At 33.1% G+C, this 14,049-nt stretch overlaps 1 protein-coding gene across 1 annotated transcript in view; it reads right to left on the bottom strand.

Annotated features, from left to right (window-relative positions):
• Positions 1-3,580: 3,580 nt before the first annotated feature.
• Positions 3,581-14,049, bottom strand: part of LOC115219732 — a 33,911-nt gene continuing 23,442 nt past the window's right edge. Inside the window, exons 4-6 of the mRNA XM_036502868.1 lie at positions 11,814-14,049; positions 9,242-9,548; positions 3,581-4,191 (exon numbers count right to left, since the gene is read on the bottom strand). The exon at positions 11,814-14,049 is cut by the window's right edge and continues 17 nt beyond it. Of these exons, the coding sequence (XP_036358761.1) occupies positions 9,308-9,548; positions 11,814-14,049 (2,477 nt within the window). The 3' untranslated portion in view covers positions 3,581-4,191; positions 9,242-9,307. The remainder of the gene's footprint in view (positions 4,192-9,241; positions 9,549-11,813) is intronic.

Raw genomic sequence — 14,049 nt, 5'->3', positions numbered from 1 at the left:
AGCCATGGAAACGCCTTTCCTCACCGTCCGACGCCAGGCAGAGCGGTCAGCAGCTGTTTCCTCCCACGTGTCCACACAGATGTTGGCAGTCCTCAGGTCGCGCTTGCACACATCCCTGTATCGTAGCTGTGGACGTCCCTTGGGTCGGGATCCCGTGGTGAGTTCGCTGTACAGGATGTCTTTAGGCATGCGACCGTCCTGCATGCGGCAGACGTGTCCGAGCCAGCGCAGTCGTCTCCGCACGAGGAAGGCATGCATGCTTGGCATATTAGTTTGTTCTAGGATGACTCCGTTTGGTACTCGGTCCTTCCAGGAGATGCTAAGGATCCGTCGAAGACACCGCATGTGGAAGCCGCTGAGGCGGCATTCCTGCCGGGTGTATGTTGTCCAGCTCTCGCTGCCGTAGAGTAGGGTGCTCAGCACGCAGGCTTGGTACACTGCGATCTTGGTGGTTATTGTGAGCATGTTGTTTTCCGACACTCTCCTGGAGAGCTTAGCCATGGCAGTAGCAGCCTTCCCAATCCGTCTGTTCAGCTCCGGCTCGAGGGACAGGCTGCTGGAGACCGTCGATCCCAGGTAAGTGAACTCGTTCACCACCTGCAAGCTGTGGTCGCCGAAACTGATGCTAATAAATATTAGGGAATAAATCCAAACTTACAGGGAAAAATCAGATTTAGGATTGAATCCAATTTTATAGTAAAATATTAATATATTTTTTTAATATATTTTTAAAATAATTTTGTTATATATTTAAATAATATAAATTAATCATATGGATTGGCTTAAGTTTTTCATTGTTTGATTTGCCTAATAGTGGTTTTGTCTCTAATTTAATATATATATTGGCTAAACTGGCAAAATGACCATTCCGAAATATAACAATATATATATATATATATATATATATATATATATATATATATATATTATATATATATAGACCTTCGAAACGTGGAGTAGATGAAATTAAGGCGACTGAAGAAGGGGAATTTTCCTTGTTTTGTATGTCCTCTACTCTATTTTTTCGTTGTTTAAAAAAAATGTCCATTTCCTTGGTTTTGTGTTTATGTTTTTTCGTTTCTCATTGTGTTCGAGGTTTTTTTGGTGTCCTGTACCCATATATGCATGTATATATACATGTAGAGGTAGGTACGTACATATATGTATATATGCATATATTATATATATATATATATATATATATATATATATATATATATATATATATATATATATATATACACACATATATACATACATAAAAACTTTTTTATGTGAAAGTAATTTATACATATATATCTATACCTACAGTCTTTGTATATGTACTTTATTGTTTTAATGTGTATGTATATATGCATGTATTGTTATTTACGTGTATATACTTTTACCTAGAAGTGTATATCTTGGATGTGTATGCGTGCATATGAATGTATAGCGTGCAGCCTTTTCAAATAGTGGCGCCAAATTGTGGTAGCTGGCAATATGATGTAATGTCGTATTGTCGAAAAAATATGATTGTCGTTTTCCCATTGGTTGAAATAACTGCGCATATAGGAATTCTGAAAATTAGTTAAAGAATATTTTTATGTGATTTCAATTCTTTAAAGTCAAGTTGGGGATTTGGGGGAAAACTTTAGTGTTTGTGGAATGTTACTAAACTCCACGACACTCACTCCTTTGAAACATTGACTATTTCTTATGCCATGTCTATGAAAAATCCAACAAGACTTATTTGAATTGTTGAGATCTATAATAGTTAGTATGAAGAATTAGTTAGTGTGAATTTTAAGCCGTAATTCTCTACGACAAAATTACTTTACTTTCAAATTGTATTAAAAATGCTAAATGTACATAAATAAACTAATGTAGTAATTGTTTTCCCTTTCTTCACGTTCTTCGACTTATTAATTAAATTTCTTACTGTAATTATGAAACTATTTTTTTATAGCGGTTAATAGAACACTAATTTATTTATCTTCAACATACATGCACGCATAAAATGTCCATTAGCGTTTCAGAGAATATATTTCTCACTATGGCGTTTATGTAGCTGGAGTCAGGATTTATGTATAATGATAACACTTATAAGTAAGTTATAAGTGACGGGTTTATCAATATATATTCCTACTGCAAAAGTAAAATATATTTATCTATTTCCAAATAAGAGACATATAAAAGTAGCGTTACACTAACAGTAAACAAAAATACCGCTATAAAAACTGGTGACCCCGACGTGATTCGAACACGCAGCCTTCTGATGCCAGCCCAAAACATGACCCCATTTCTCCACTGTTGGCGACTCAAACGATGTAGACGGTTCCTGCTGTTTGATACTCAAACTTTACTCCAGCCACCTGGTCCATCAAGGGGTGCACGGCATTCGTCAGTGAACAGAATTGTTGAAAAATCTATCTTCATATATTTTTCTGCCCATTTCTGTCCCTTCTGCTCATGAACAGCATTCAGAGGAGGGCTTGAAACATTCCTGGCTATCTGCTTTAAGAGGTGACACCTGGTAGTTTTCGATACGTCTTCCTTGCCGCAACGTTTGAAAACTCTACTTGTCAGACATGGATACCGCACAACTTCTATTCTCACACGTGTCAAAGTACATATTCTTCGGGTGCAAACTACATATAAGGAACCAAAAAAATTGAATAGAAAAAATGTGAAAAATAGAAAACACAAAAAGTAAAATATGGAAGGCGAAAAACGAAAAACGAAAATAAACAGCTAAAATGTAAAAAATGTAAAAAAAATAAAGAGTAAAAAAGTAAGAAAGCCTTTAAATTATAAGGCTGGAAGGATATCAAGTTAGTTAGGAATAGACGTAATTTTCCAATTCTTCAAAATATATTTATACTTTCCTATGTCGGTTTTTCGGTTTAATCCTTAAGCTTTCTCTTAGGTTATTTTATTTTATTTGGCTTTTCTCTGAGTAAGGGAGAATATAATGATTCAACGTCACTTATATTAAAGTTTTATCATTATACCTAAACCCTAACTACAGTTATAACGTCATAGAGACATATACGCATGAAACGCTATATTAATGACATGTATGTTGAATATTTTAATCGTGTCCTTTAAACCGCTATAAGAAAAACATAAGTTAAGGATTACAGAAATGCATACTTATTTATGCTCATTTGAAAAACAAACGTGAAGAGAAACATTTTCTTTTTAATTATTTTTTATTATATAAATATAACATTTTATATTATTTACAGTAGGAAAGATAACTTTGTCGTGAAGAACGACTATAAATTCATTAACTAATTTCTTCTTTCTCTCTAATACATTAACCATCAAATCAAAATAGATTTGTGATTAACTTAGACATGGCATAAAAATTACCGATGTCTCCAAAAGAGTGAGTGTCGTGGAGTGGAGTTACATCCAACGAACACTGAAATATTTTCCAAAATCCAGGGTTTTTATAACTGCTCAACTTGACTTAAAAAGAATCGAAATCCATGACAAATATTATTTTCGAAACTTTTCGAATCTTTATATGAGCAGTTATATTAACCAATGGAAAAAACGAAAATGATAATTCTTCGGCAATACGATATTACGTCATATTGCCAATTCGCGCCACATTTCAAAATGGCTAAAATGGTTATTGCTACAATGCATATGCTTGCGACCACTAAAAGTTTCTGACCTAGAATTTAAAAGATAGCTAGGAATCTTAGATCTGAAGAGAATCAGCGCTCTTTCAGCTAAATAAGCCTACATTTATTCGATTCATTCACATTAGGTATGGATTTCTCAGTTACTTTCCATTTAATTACATGTGGTGTTTCGTTATCTTTCAAAGTCCATACGTAGCTAACCAACTTAGTAGCCTTACTTTTGTCCCTATGTCGGAAGGGGGCTATGTGATTGGCATAGCGATTTTTAAATTCCCCTTCACCTAATCCAGTCTAGGTCTTCTTATCAGTTGTATTATTATTTAGGGTTGCAATAACTTCTGCCTCATACATGATAAATTTAATCATACATCATTGGTCATGCAGACAAGGTCCTGAGTTGCAACTGGATTTAGGCGCTTGGTATTGACCTCGTGTAACAATAATCTTCATATTGGTGTAGCAGCTATATGATAATTTCACAGAACGCCTATTTAATATTTTCCTGTATTTGCGAGTTGCTGGAAAGTGTCTGGGAGAGACAGGAATCTTTTACCTATGTAAATACACATACAATTAATAATATCTACAATAATTGTGACTGCAGGATTAGAAATAATTGTTTATTGAAGAATGCATGCAAAATAAGAAGTGTAATATTTCAATGCACAATAAAAATTCTAGATAATAAATGTTTTTATATTGGGACTACGGAAAATGAAATTAAGAACCCATCTCTACGCACTCATACACTTTTAGAAAGAAGCATAAATAAAACTCAACTGGATCAAGCAAATTTATCTTGGAGCTAAAGCAAAATAATATAAATTTTAATATTAAATGGGTCATAATAGCTACAGCACCTTCTCATAAAGCTAAAAATAAAAAATGTTTTCTTTGTTTAACTGAAAATATTTTTATTCTCTTGGCAAAATTCCTTGTACTTAACTTTAGAGATGAAAGAAATAAATCTTGTTTACACATGGGAAAATATGTATTTTCGAAATATAAATAAATAGATAATAAGTGTTTAATTACCTTCTCACTACTATCGTTACACATATCAACCCTTAACCATGCTATCACTTTTATTTACCTCATTGTTGATAAATTAAGCTATTATACAATATTCTGTTATAAATTAAGCTACTATACAATATTCTGTTATAAATTAAGCTACTATACAATATTCTGTTATAATCCCATTAAGCGTCCATACAATATTCTGTTATAATCCCCTACTTTGATATTTTAATTATAGTTTTATATTTACCTTTATTTTCTAAAAATCACCATTTTTAAAAATTACTTTGAATAATACTTTTATACCTATACTGAAACATTATATCTCTCTTATATATATTTCCCTATTTTCTTACTTAATTCCTTAATAGTAGTAACTATTAATTTAATTAAATATTGCTAATTTATATTACCCCATTACTTATTATTAATACAATTAATACTAATTTGTAAATCTTTCCCCTATTCTAGACTAATTTAATAGATAGCTAGGAATATTTGCCCTCCTCGCAGTGTATTATTTTACCTTATATTATTCACCCAGCTATCTTTATTTATTCATTAAACTAATATATTTATTTTTCAAACCTTTATATATTAAAAACAAAACATATTTTTATCTATAATAATTTTCCTGTATATTTTCTATTATTCCCTAGATAAATTAACTATCCATATTTACCTCCCCTTAACCAGTATATTTTTGCATACACAAGCATGTTATCGTCAAAACTAAAAATATATAAAGAAAATTTTTCTTCCGTATTTTTCCTTGTTCTCTTATTTACGCACATTACATATTAACTCTCTTCTTTTATTCTGTTTCTTTCTTCCTTTATTTATTTATTATATTATAAATTGCACACATGAGCATTTTATCCCTTAATTTTTTAAAATAACTATAAATTATTTTCTTTGATATAAGAAATTTTGGATCTTTTCCTTTTGAACGGCACATGTCAACACAATTTCCAGTTAACTAAACACTTCAAAACTTCTTATACTGGTAGAATGTGTCAAAATAAAACATTTTTTTCTCTTGGCTTTCTTGAGAAAATTGTAATATGTTTGTTTAACGTAGTTTAATTTTTCGAATTTTAACCAATGAATCGCCTCTAGTGAGCTAAAATCATTTGCTGCGTCTAAAACTGAGACAACATCCTGTCACTAACCCTAACCCTCACCGTAACCCTAACCCTAATTTTTTTTTTCTTAATTGTTAAATTAATTTAATTGTTACGCGTGTACGTATACGGAAAGCGTGTGTATAAATTTATAGAATTATTTTGTTTGTTAATTGTTTAAATTATTTTCCATTGCTTTCGTTTTAGACTTCCGTTTTTTTTGACATGTGTAACAATTAAATTAATTTAACAATTAAGAAAAAAAAAATTAGGGTTAGGGTTAGGGTTAGGGTTAGGGTTAGTGACAGGATGTTGTCTCAGTTTTAGACGCAGCAAATGATTTTAGCTCACTAGAGGCGATTCATTGGTTAAAATTCGAAAAATTAAACTACGTTAAACAAACAAATTACAATTTTCTCAAGAAAGCCAAGAGAAAAAAATGCTTTATTTTGACACATTCTACCAGTATAAGAAGTTTTGAAGTGTTTAGTTAACTGGAAATTGTGTTGACATGTGCTGTTCAAAAGGAAAAGATCCGAAATTTTTCCTTGCTGTCTTATTTATACACATAACATAGCAACCCCGCTTTTATTTACTTATTACATATTACATTACCTATTTCTTTATTACCCACAAGGGGCAAAACATAGAGAGGACAAACAAGGACAGACATAGGTATTAAGTAGATTACATCGACCCCAGTGCGCAACTGGTACTTAATTTATCGACCACGAAAAGATGAAAGGCAAAGTCGACCTCGGCGGAATTTGAACTCACAACGTAACGACAGGCGAAATACCGCTAAGCATTTCGCCCGGCGTGCTAACGTTTCTGCCAGCTCGCCGCCTTTTTATTACGTATTACATTACCGTTAATAAACGAAACGCTACTTATTTTTAAAAATGACCAATAGACACTCTTTAACTTACTTGATTACTGCAGAATAGATTGAGGGGTGTCAGTTTTTTTTATTAAAGTAATTACGAATAATAGATACATTTTTATTTATGCATTTATTCACTACTGCTTTGGTATTTTTATTTTCATTGAAGCATATTTAGACATAAATAAATTTTTGTGTATGAAACTAAGTAGAAATATATTACTTGCACAAATATATATTCATACAATTTTTTGCATGCGTTTCTATACAGATATTTACATGTATTTGTTATGTACGAGCGTGTAAATATATGTAGGTATATGTGCAAGATGTGATAATAGAAGTGTCCATTTATTTTTATTTTTCATATATTTTTATGTATTTCTTTATGTATAAATACTTGGACGTATTTATATTTATATATGCATTGAAAAATATACATAAATTTATCTATAATTCTATCCAATTTTATTTTTACTTACGGATTTATGCAACTGTAGCGGGCGCTTGGTGAAATTCTCTCTCTCTCTCTCTCTCTCTCTCTCTCTGTTATATATAACATAAATACAGACGTAGCAGATAACAGCTAACCTTCGGCCGTTTGGACCCTGTTGCATCCACTACTCTAATTGATTGGTATTGGCGCAGTTTGTCTCTTGCTGTATTACGCGCCAATGTGCAATACAACCAATCGCAGCCTTATGATAAGGTCCTGTGACACAGTTTTTCTTACGCTCCGTTTGAGCCTATAATTTGCTACAAAACACGATTCATCGAGGCGAGCGTCTTTGGTTCTAGACCACTGACCACAGAGTGACACAGCCAGTTCCAGTGACAGCCAGTTCAGCGACACACACTACCAGCAGTATTTCCGGAGCTCCACCTTCGTCGCCTTTATCTTAACGTTGCCTCCATCTCCGTTGTCTCCATCTTAACGACGCCAACATCTCTACATACACAGCAACTTCGCTGTGGTTTAACTTCACGCTGTTTGTGAATACGTCACCATGGTTAACAGCAAGCTCAACCTGCGAGAATTCCTGTATCAAGTAACCGGCACATCATTGTAGCCACACCCGCTTACACAACACGGGACTCCTCTTTGATCTCTTTCGGCAACCTCTTTGATCTCTTTCGGGACTCCTCTTTGATCTCTTTCGGCAGCCTTTTTGATGTCTTTCGGGACCCTCTTTGATCTCAATCGGCATCCTCTTTGATCTCTTTCGGCACGCGCTTTGATCTCTTTTGGCACCTTCTTTGATTTTTACGGCACCCTCTTTGATCTCTTTCGGCAGCCTCTTTGATCTCTTTCGGCAGCCTCTTTGATCTCTTTCAGCAGCCTTTTTGGTCTCTTTCGGGAAATTCTTTGATCTCTTTCGGCATCCTCTTTGATATCTTTCGGCACCTTCTTTGATCTCTCTCGGCACCCTCTTTGGTCTCTTTCGGCACCCTCTTTGATCTCTTTCGGCACCCTCTTTGATCTCTTTCGTGACCCTCTTTGATCTCTTTGTACAGTAAGTACAGTAAGGATCTTATGTACAGGCCTGTTGTCTTCGAAAGCATTTATTTACCTTCCTTTCCGCCCTTTCCCCGCTTGTCACTGGGAACTCGTACAGTGACAATAACTATTGTAAAGGGTTTGCTAAACACGTTAAGTATGTCACTGAATATATTTTAATCTACACTTATATAGAGAAGAGTTTGGGTATAACTGATGATCCGCAATCAACAGTGAAATCACGTAATATGATAATGCCATCCACCGCTGCAGACTCTCATTCGGTCAGCCGATATAGTCCGTCCTTACTTGGTACGTTTCATGAAATTCAAGGCGTTCTAAACATCATATCGAATTTAGATTGGATATGCTAATTATTATTCGTTGCAAACACGGCTCCTGTTGTAAATAGATAACTTCTCCTTTGCCCGCAAGGCTTTTTGTCACATCTCTGGTTATTGGGTCATTATTATAATATATCAGTCAGTTCGACAAATTTACGTTTTGGTGCAGAAGATCATTTCCAGTCAGTTGAAAAATCAAGGACAAATGCATCAAAGCAACGATTATTTTATGTCGCTATTTTTAACTGACACACACACAAACACACACACACACACACAGACACACACACACACACACACACACACACACACACACACACACACACACACACACACACGTGTATCTTGTTTCTTTTATTCAAAATTTACACCTGCAGGAAATCTTATTACTAGTTCTGCATGTGCATTGTTTTCCTCGCTTCCTGACACCAAATTCAACACATAGATCAAAGATTTTACATTAATTAAATTTGTATTAATTGTATAATACATATCAATATACTGCATCATTATTATTGATATCCAACATCTGTAGTAATTAATTAAATTAGCTAGTTTGCTTTAGCTCATAAAATAGTAGTTTATCTTGAGCATTTTAATAAGATACTCACATCTGTCGATCCACTCTTAAAGTAATCTTTACTAATTCTTGTGCAAATTAACTTTCATATCCATTCTAGTATTTTAATAGTCAAGAATAACAATTCCAAAGTTCAAAATATTTTATTGCCTACCTTATTAAAATTATAAGCATCTTTTCTTGATGACTGTAAATTGTAATTATAACAAATTCAAATACATTAATCTTTTAGCTGTATAGAATGTTTTAGATTTTTCCAGAACATTTCTTGAGCAATCTCATTTTCTTTTGGAAATTCAATGTAACTCTGATTCTTTATCTGTTCAAGAATTGGTAATGGCAGCTGTCTGTGTGGTACCTGCTCCAGTACCACAATAATTACTATATTTCTTTCGGTATGAATATATTCCATTTTAGCTAAGTTATATTCAAACATACACCATTTACTTTCCACAAAATATCTGCAAGAGAACATAATAAAATATCAATGAACAATTCTGTATTGAAATAGTCTCTTAATTCTTCAAATGGACTTCTAATAAATATTGCTATTTGTAGTTTCCTAATGTTCATTTTCCCAAGTATTATTTTATATTATCAGATGTACTCGGTGTGCTGATTAGGCAGAAATATTTTTGTTAAACTTCTACGACTCAACTTGCTGCACTTTATTGTGCAATATATTTTGTAATTCCGTTCGCATAAAGATATATGCCTAAATTTGAACTGTTCCAGTTCCTATGAGGTGCGAAGTTTTAGAGACTCTTAACAATTGTTCAATAGAAAATGTGCAGATGTAATATTTCGACATATTCTTGAATTTTTGAACTTCCACTCCCATTGAAACCTGGTAGGTGACCGTTACTCCATACTGTAAATGTAAAATGTGTTGTGGAAACAGTCTATTAATTGCAATTTTCACGTTAGTAGAAAGATGATGACTAGTAGAAACTGCCGGAAATCAGGAGACAACAAAATTCTGAATCAACCGACGATATTGGTGGCATTTCGGAATCTGTTAAAGAGCAACTAAGGACTTCAAAGACAAGTTTTATATCATAATTACAGCTTAAGAATGTTAAGCTGTCCAGATATTTTGGCAATATTAGATACAGGACTGTGTGCAATGTTGTATTGTAGCGTAATACGAGAGTGAATATCCTAAGCAATTTCAAATGACACCAATGCAAGAGTAATCTATTTGAGTGAATTTTGCCAAAATCATGTTGAACAAATAGATTATCCCTTTACAGTAGAAGCGTCAGAGAAAACTATTCTACCCAAGTTAGATGTCACTAATAGTTTAATACTTGTATAAACTTTATTATTTTTATCTGAAACCAGGAATACTTAAATTAGTGGACATAATGTTAGTTGTTGGATATCGGAGTTTATTGCCTAAAGTATCTCTTGGCATTAGCATACATACATACATACATACATACATACATACATACATACATACATACATACATACATACATACATACACACATACATACACACATACATACATACATAAACACATACATATATGCATGCATGCATACATACGTACGTACATACATGCTAATTTGAAGACTACAGATCCAATCTCTCACTGGAACTATAGAAATGTGTAAAACTTTTCAGCAGTTTCTCATTATGCATGAGAATACATGCATAAAACAAAGCTGTGCATACATACATGCATACATACATACATACATAAATACATACATACATACATACAAACATACATACAAAATACATACATACACACACATACATATATGCATGCGTGCATACATACGTACGTACGTACATACATACATACATACATACATACATACATACATACAAACATACATACATACATACATACGTACATACATTCATACATACATGCATGCATACATACATACAATCAAAAATACCTTGTTGTCGACTTTGAAATTCCAATGAAGCATCTAGGTTAGAAGACGGTTCTTTCTCTATAGGCAAGAAATCTTGAAATACGCTGAAAAATGACATACATACATGCATACATACATGTACGCACATCTACGTATATATATAATATATACTTTTTAATATTATGGAGTATATTGAACATGGGGTAGATAGTACAGTTTGACGTAGCAGACATTTTCGTAACTCACACTCACCCTTACACAACTGCTACTCTTTTACACTTTTAATCCCTCTACATATCCTTCTTGATCCAAAACTTTTTTTAAACACGGACCCACGGAAATGTTAAGTGATGTTAATGTTTCTAATTATTACCGAGTTAGTTAAACCATGCATTAAATTCTTTTGTTTTATGTCAAATAAATTATGCTAAAGAAAGGAATATATATTATAGTTAGTACTCAAAATATGTGTTGAATGTGATATCTGTTAATAATACAAATAATGCTAATAATTGCTTTGAACGAGGGGCTGCTGAAAAGTTCCTGGCTGTGGTTAAAAGAAAATACAAGTGGATGAGTTAAGCATCATTTTATTCAACATATTCCCCCCTCAGATTCACACACTTATTGCTGCGATCCTTCAGTTTTTCTAAGCTCTGTAAAAGAACTCGGAAGATTGGGCCTCCAACCAAGCCTTTCGTGGTACCCTTAAAACCAGGAGTTTTTCAGCAACCCATCGTACTTTGAAAATTAGGAAGATATGTGTGTGTGTGTGTGTGTGTGTGGTGTGTGTGTGTGTGTGGATGCTATAATTTTAATGGGGGTTTCTTACCTGCTTAATAAAATAATACATTTTCGACTAGATTGGATTGCTGATAATATATTTTCTGATATCAATTTTCCAACAGGGAAGTCCCGATGATGAATATTCAAACGTAAGTTTTCTTTTTCTTCCAATTCTGGAATCAAATAATTTAATGCAAAATCTCGATTTTCGTCGGCATAAATCACAAATGCATCGTAAATATATTCATCGGGAGTGAGTCGTTTGTAGGAATACTTTTCTCGGATCATGTAATATAAATATTGTAGCTTCCATCTAAAATGGTAAATGAGTGAGGCAACTAGAAATATAATCAGTATTACAACACCAAAACTTATCGCAATTATTATCCCTATCAAGGCTGAACAAGTGTGATTCAGAAAGCTTACGATCCTAACAAGCCGATCTCCTTTCAACTTCCATACTGTTCCGTTAGGATGAGTACATTTCGAGTACATTATTTTCAAACGACCTGAATTCCGTACTTTGTGCAGCCAAGTGAGAAATCTTATTTGTGCACAACCACATTTCAAATTATTGCTTTGGATGTTGACAGTGAATTTATGGTGTTCAGATATCTTTTCAATGGCATTAAAAGTGTTTTCCGACAGTTCCTGTAAAACGTTTTTAGATAAATCTAAATATGATAAATTTAACATATGACTAATCTTTACATCAAATGATTCCAATAAATTGTTGCGTAAATTTAAGATTCTGAGATTTTTCAGCTGTAACAAACTGTTGTTTGATAAATATTGAATGTGGTTATTTGAAAGATGTAATTCTTCGAGGCTGGTTAAATTTAGAAAAGCTTTGCTGAAACCTTCTTCGGCAACTTGACCTGAAATTCCTATTGCGTTATTTTCGATATTCAAAAGTCGCAGACCAGTGAAATATGTGAAGAATTCGTTGCTGATATTATTGCATTGGTTGTGACTTAAATCCAGAATTTGTAATTGCTCTAAGCCTCGGACTGGGCCACTCCATGGACAAAATAAATTATTCGTTGCATTAATTAATCTTATTGCATTTGCATCTTTTATATGGAATGGTGGTATCGGAAATTGATAGTGGCAACCTTGTAGTAAGAATGTTTTAAGAGATTTAGGGATTGCATAACTGTATGTAATATCGCTATTGAATAATTCACTTCGAATAAATGGTAGCTTTCTATATGATAATGTCATGCTAATGTCGATTAATTTAATGTTGGGTAAAGCCTTAATTTGAAAGATATATTCTCCGTATGTTAATTGGTTGTTTCTCAAATAAGCGTATTCCAAAGTGTTGGGCAAGGAGAGAATGCTATTCCAAGAAATTATTTCAATATGATCTGAATTTAAAACAATCTTCTTCAATCCAGATTTATGTAAAGGCTTTGTAAAATGCTCGCTAATAATAATGCCAGTTCCTACATATAATTTCATATTACTAAAATATAATATTTGCAATTTGCTTGGGAATTTTAGACGTTCCAAGGTCCGTGGAATTTCCTCCAGCAGCTTTTGATTGTTAAATGAAATGCGTAGGAGGTGCAGATTTTCGAAAAATGCTAATGTGTAGCCGTTTAATCTGTGTAAGTGGCAGTAATCTAAATTCAAATGGGTTATTCTGGGAACATTTCTAAATGCATATTTTACAATATATATCATAACTGAACTGTTTCTTTTTGAGGCAAAATTAATATATTTTAATTTTGTCAAATTCTTATATCCTGCTCCAAAGATAAAGTACTGACCACCTGTAATGTATAAATCTTCCAGTGCAGTTAGATGAGATATAGTTCTATCAATAAGTTTTGTGTTTTTGTGCACAGTGTTACCTCGTAATTTTAGAATTTTCACTTTAGTTAAATTTCGGAAAAGATTTATAGGAAATGACGAATAATTAATAGTTAGTTTGTTGTATTCCAATGACAGTTCTCTCAAAGACCACAAACCTTGAAAGGTGTTTGGCAGTAAATATTCAAGAAGATTATCGTCAACTTTTAGCACCTCTAATAAGTTTAAATGTCTAATAATATCAGGAGGAATTCTTTTAATGTGGTTTCGACTTAGATCTAATGATGTCGTATTTTCTGGAAAATAACTGGGTATTTGAGTTAGAATTTTGTCAGTACATGTTACTGTACAGTGTTTTAATTTGTCTTCGGTACAGTGGCAAACAATTGGACAATCTGTCTGACAATTTGCAGTCACTGAAGTAAATATTTTCAAGAAATAACCAAATATAATAATGAATATGT

The sequence above is a fragment of the Octopus sinensis genome, linkage group LG1, assembly GCF_006345805.1.
Source record: "Octopus sinensis linkage group LG1, ASM634580v1, whole genome shotgun sequence".
Classification (NCBI taxonomy): domain Eukaryota; kingdom Metazoa; phylum Mollusca; class Cephalopoda; order Octopoda; family Octopodidae; genus Octopus; species Octopus sinensis.
The sequence above is the reverse complement of the archived record's forward strand: the minus strand, read 5'-3'. Positions and strand labels throughout refer to the sequence as shown.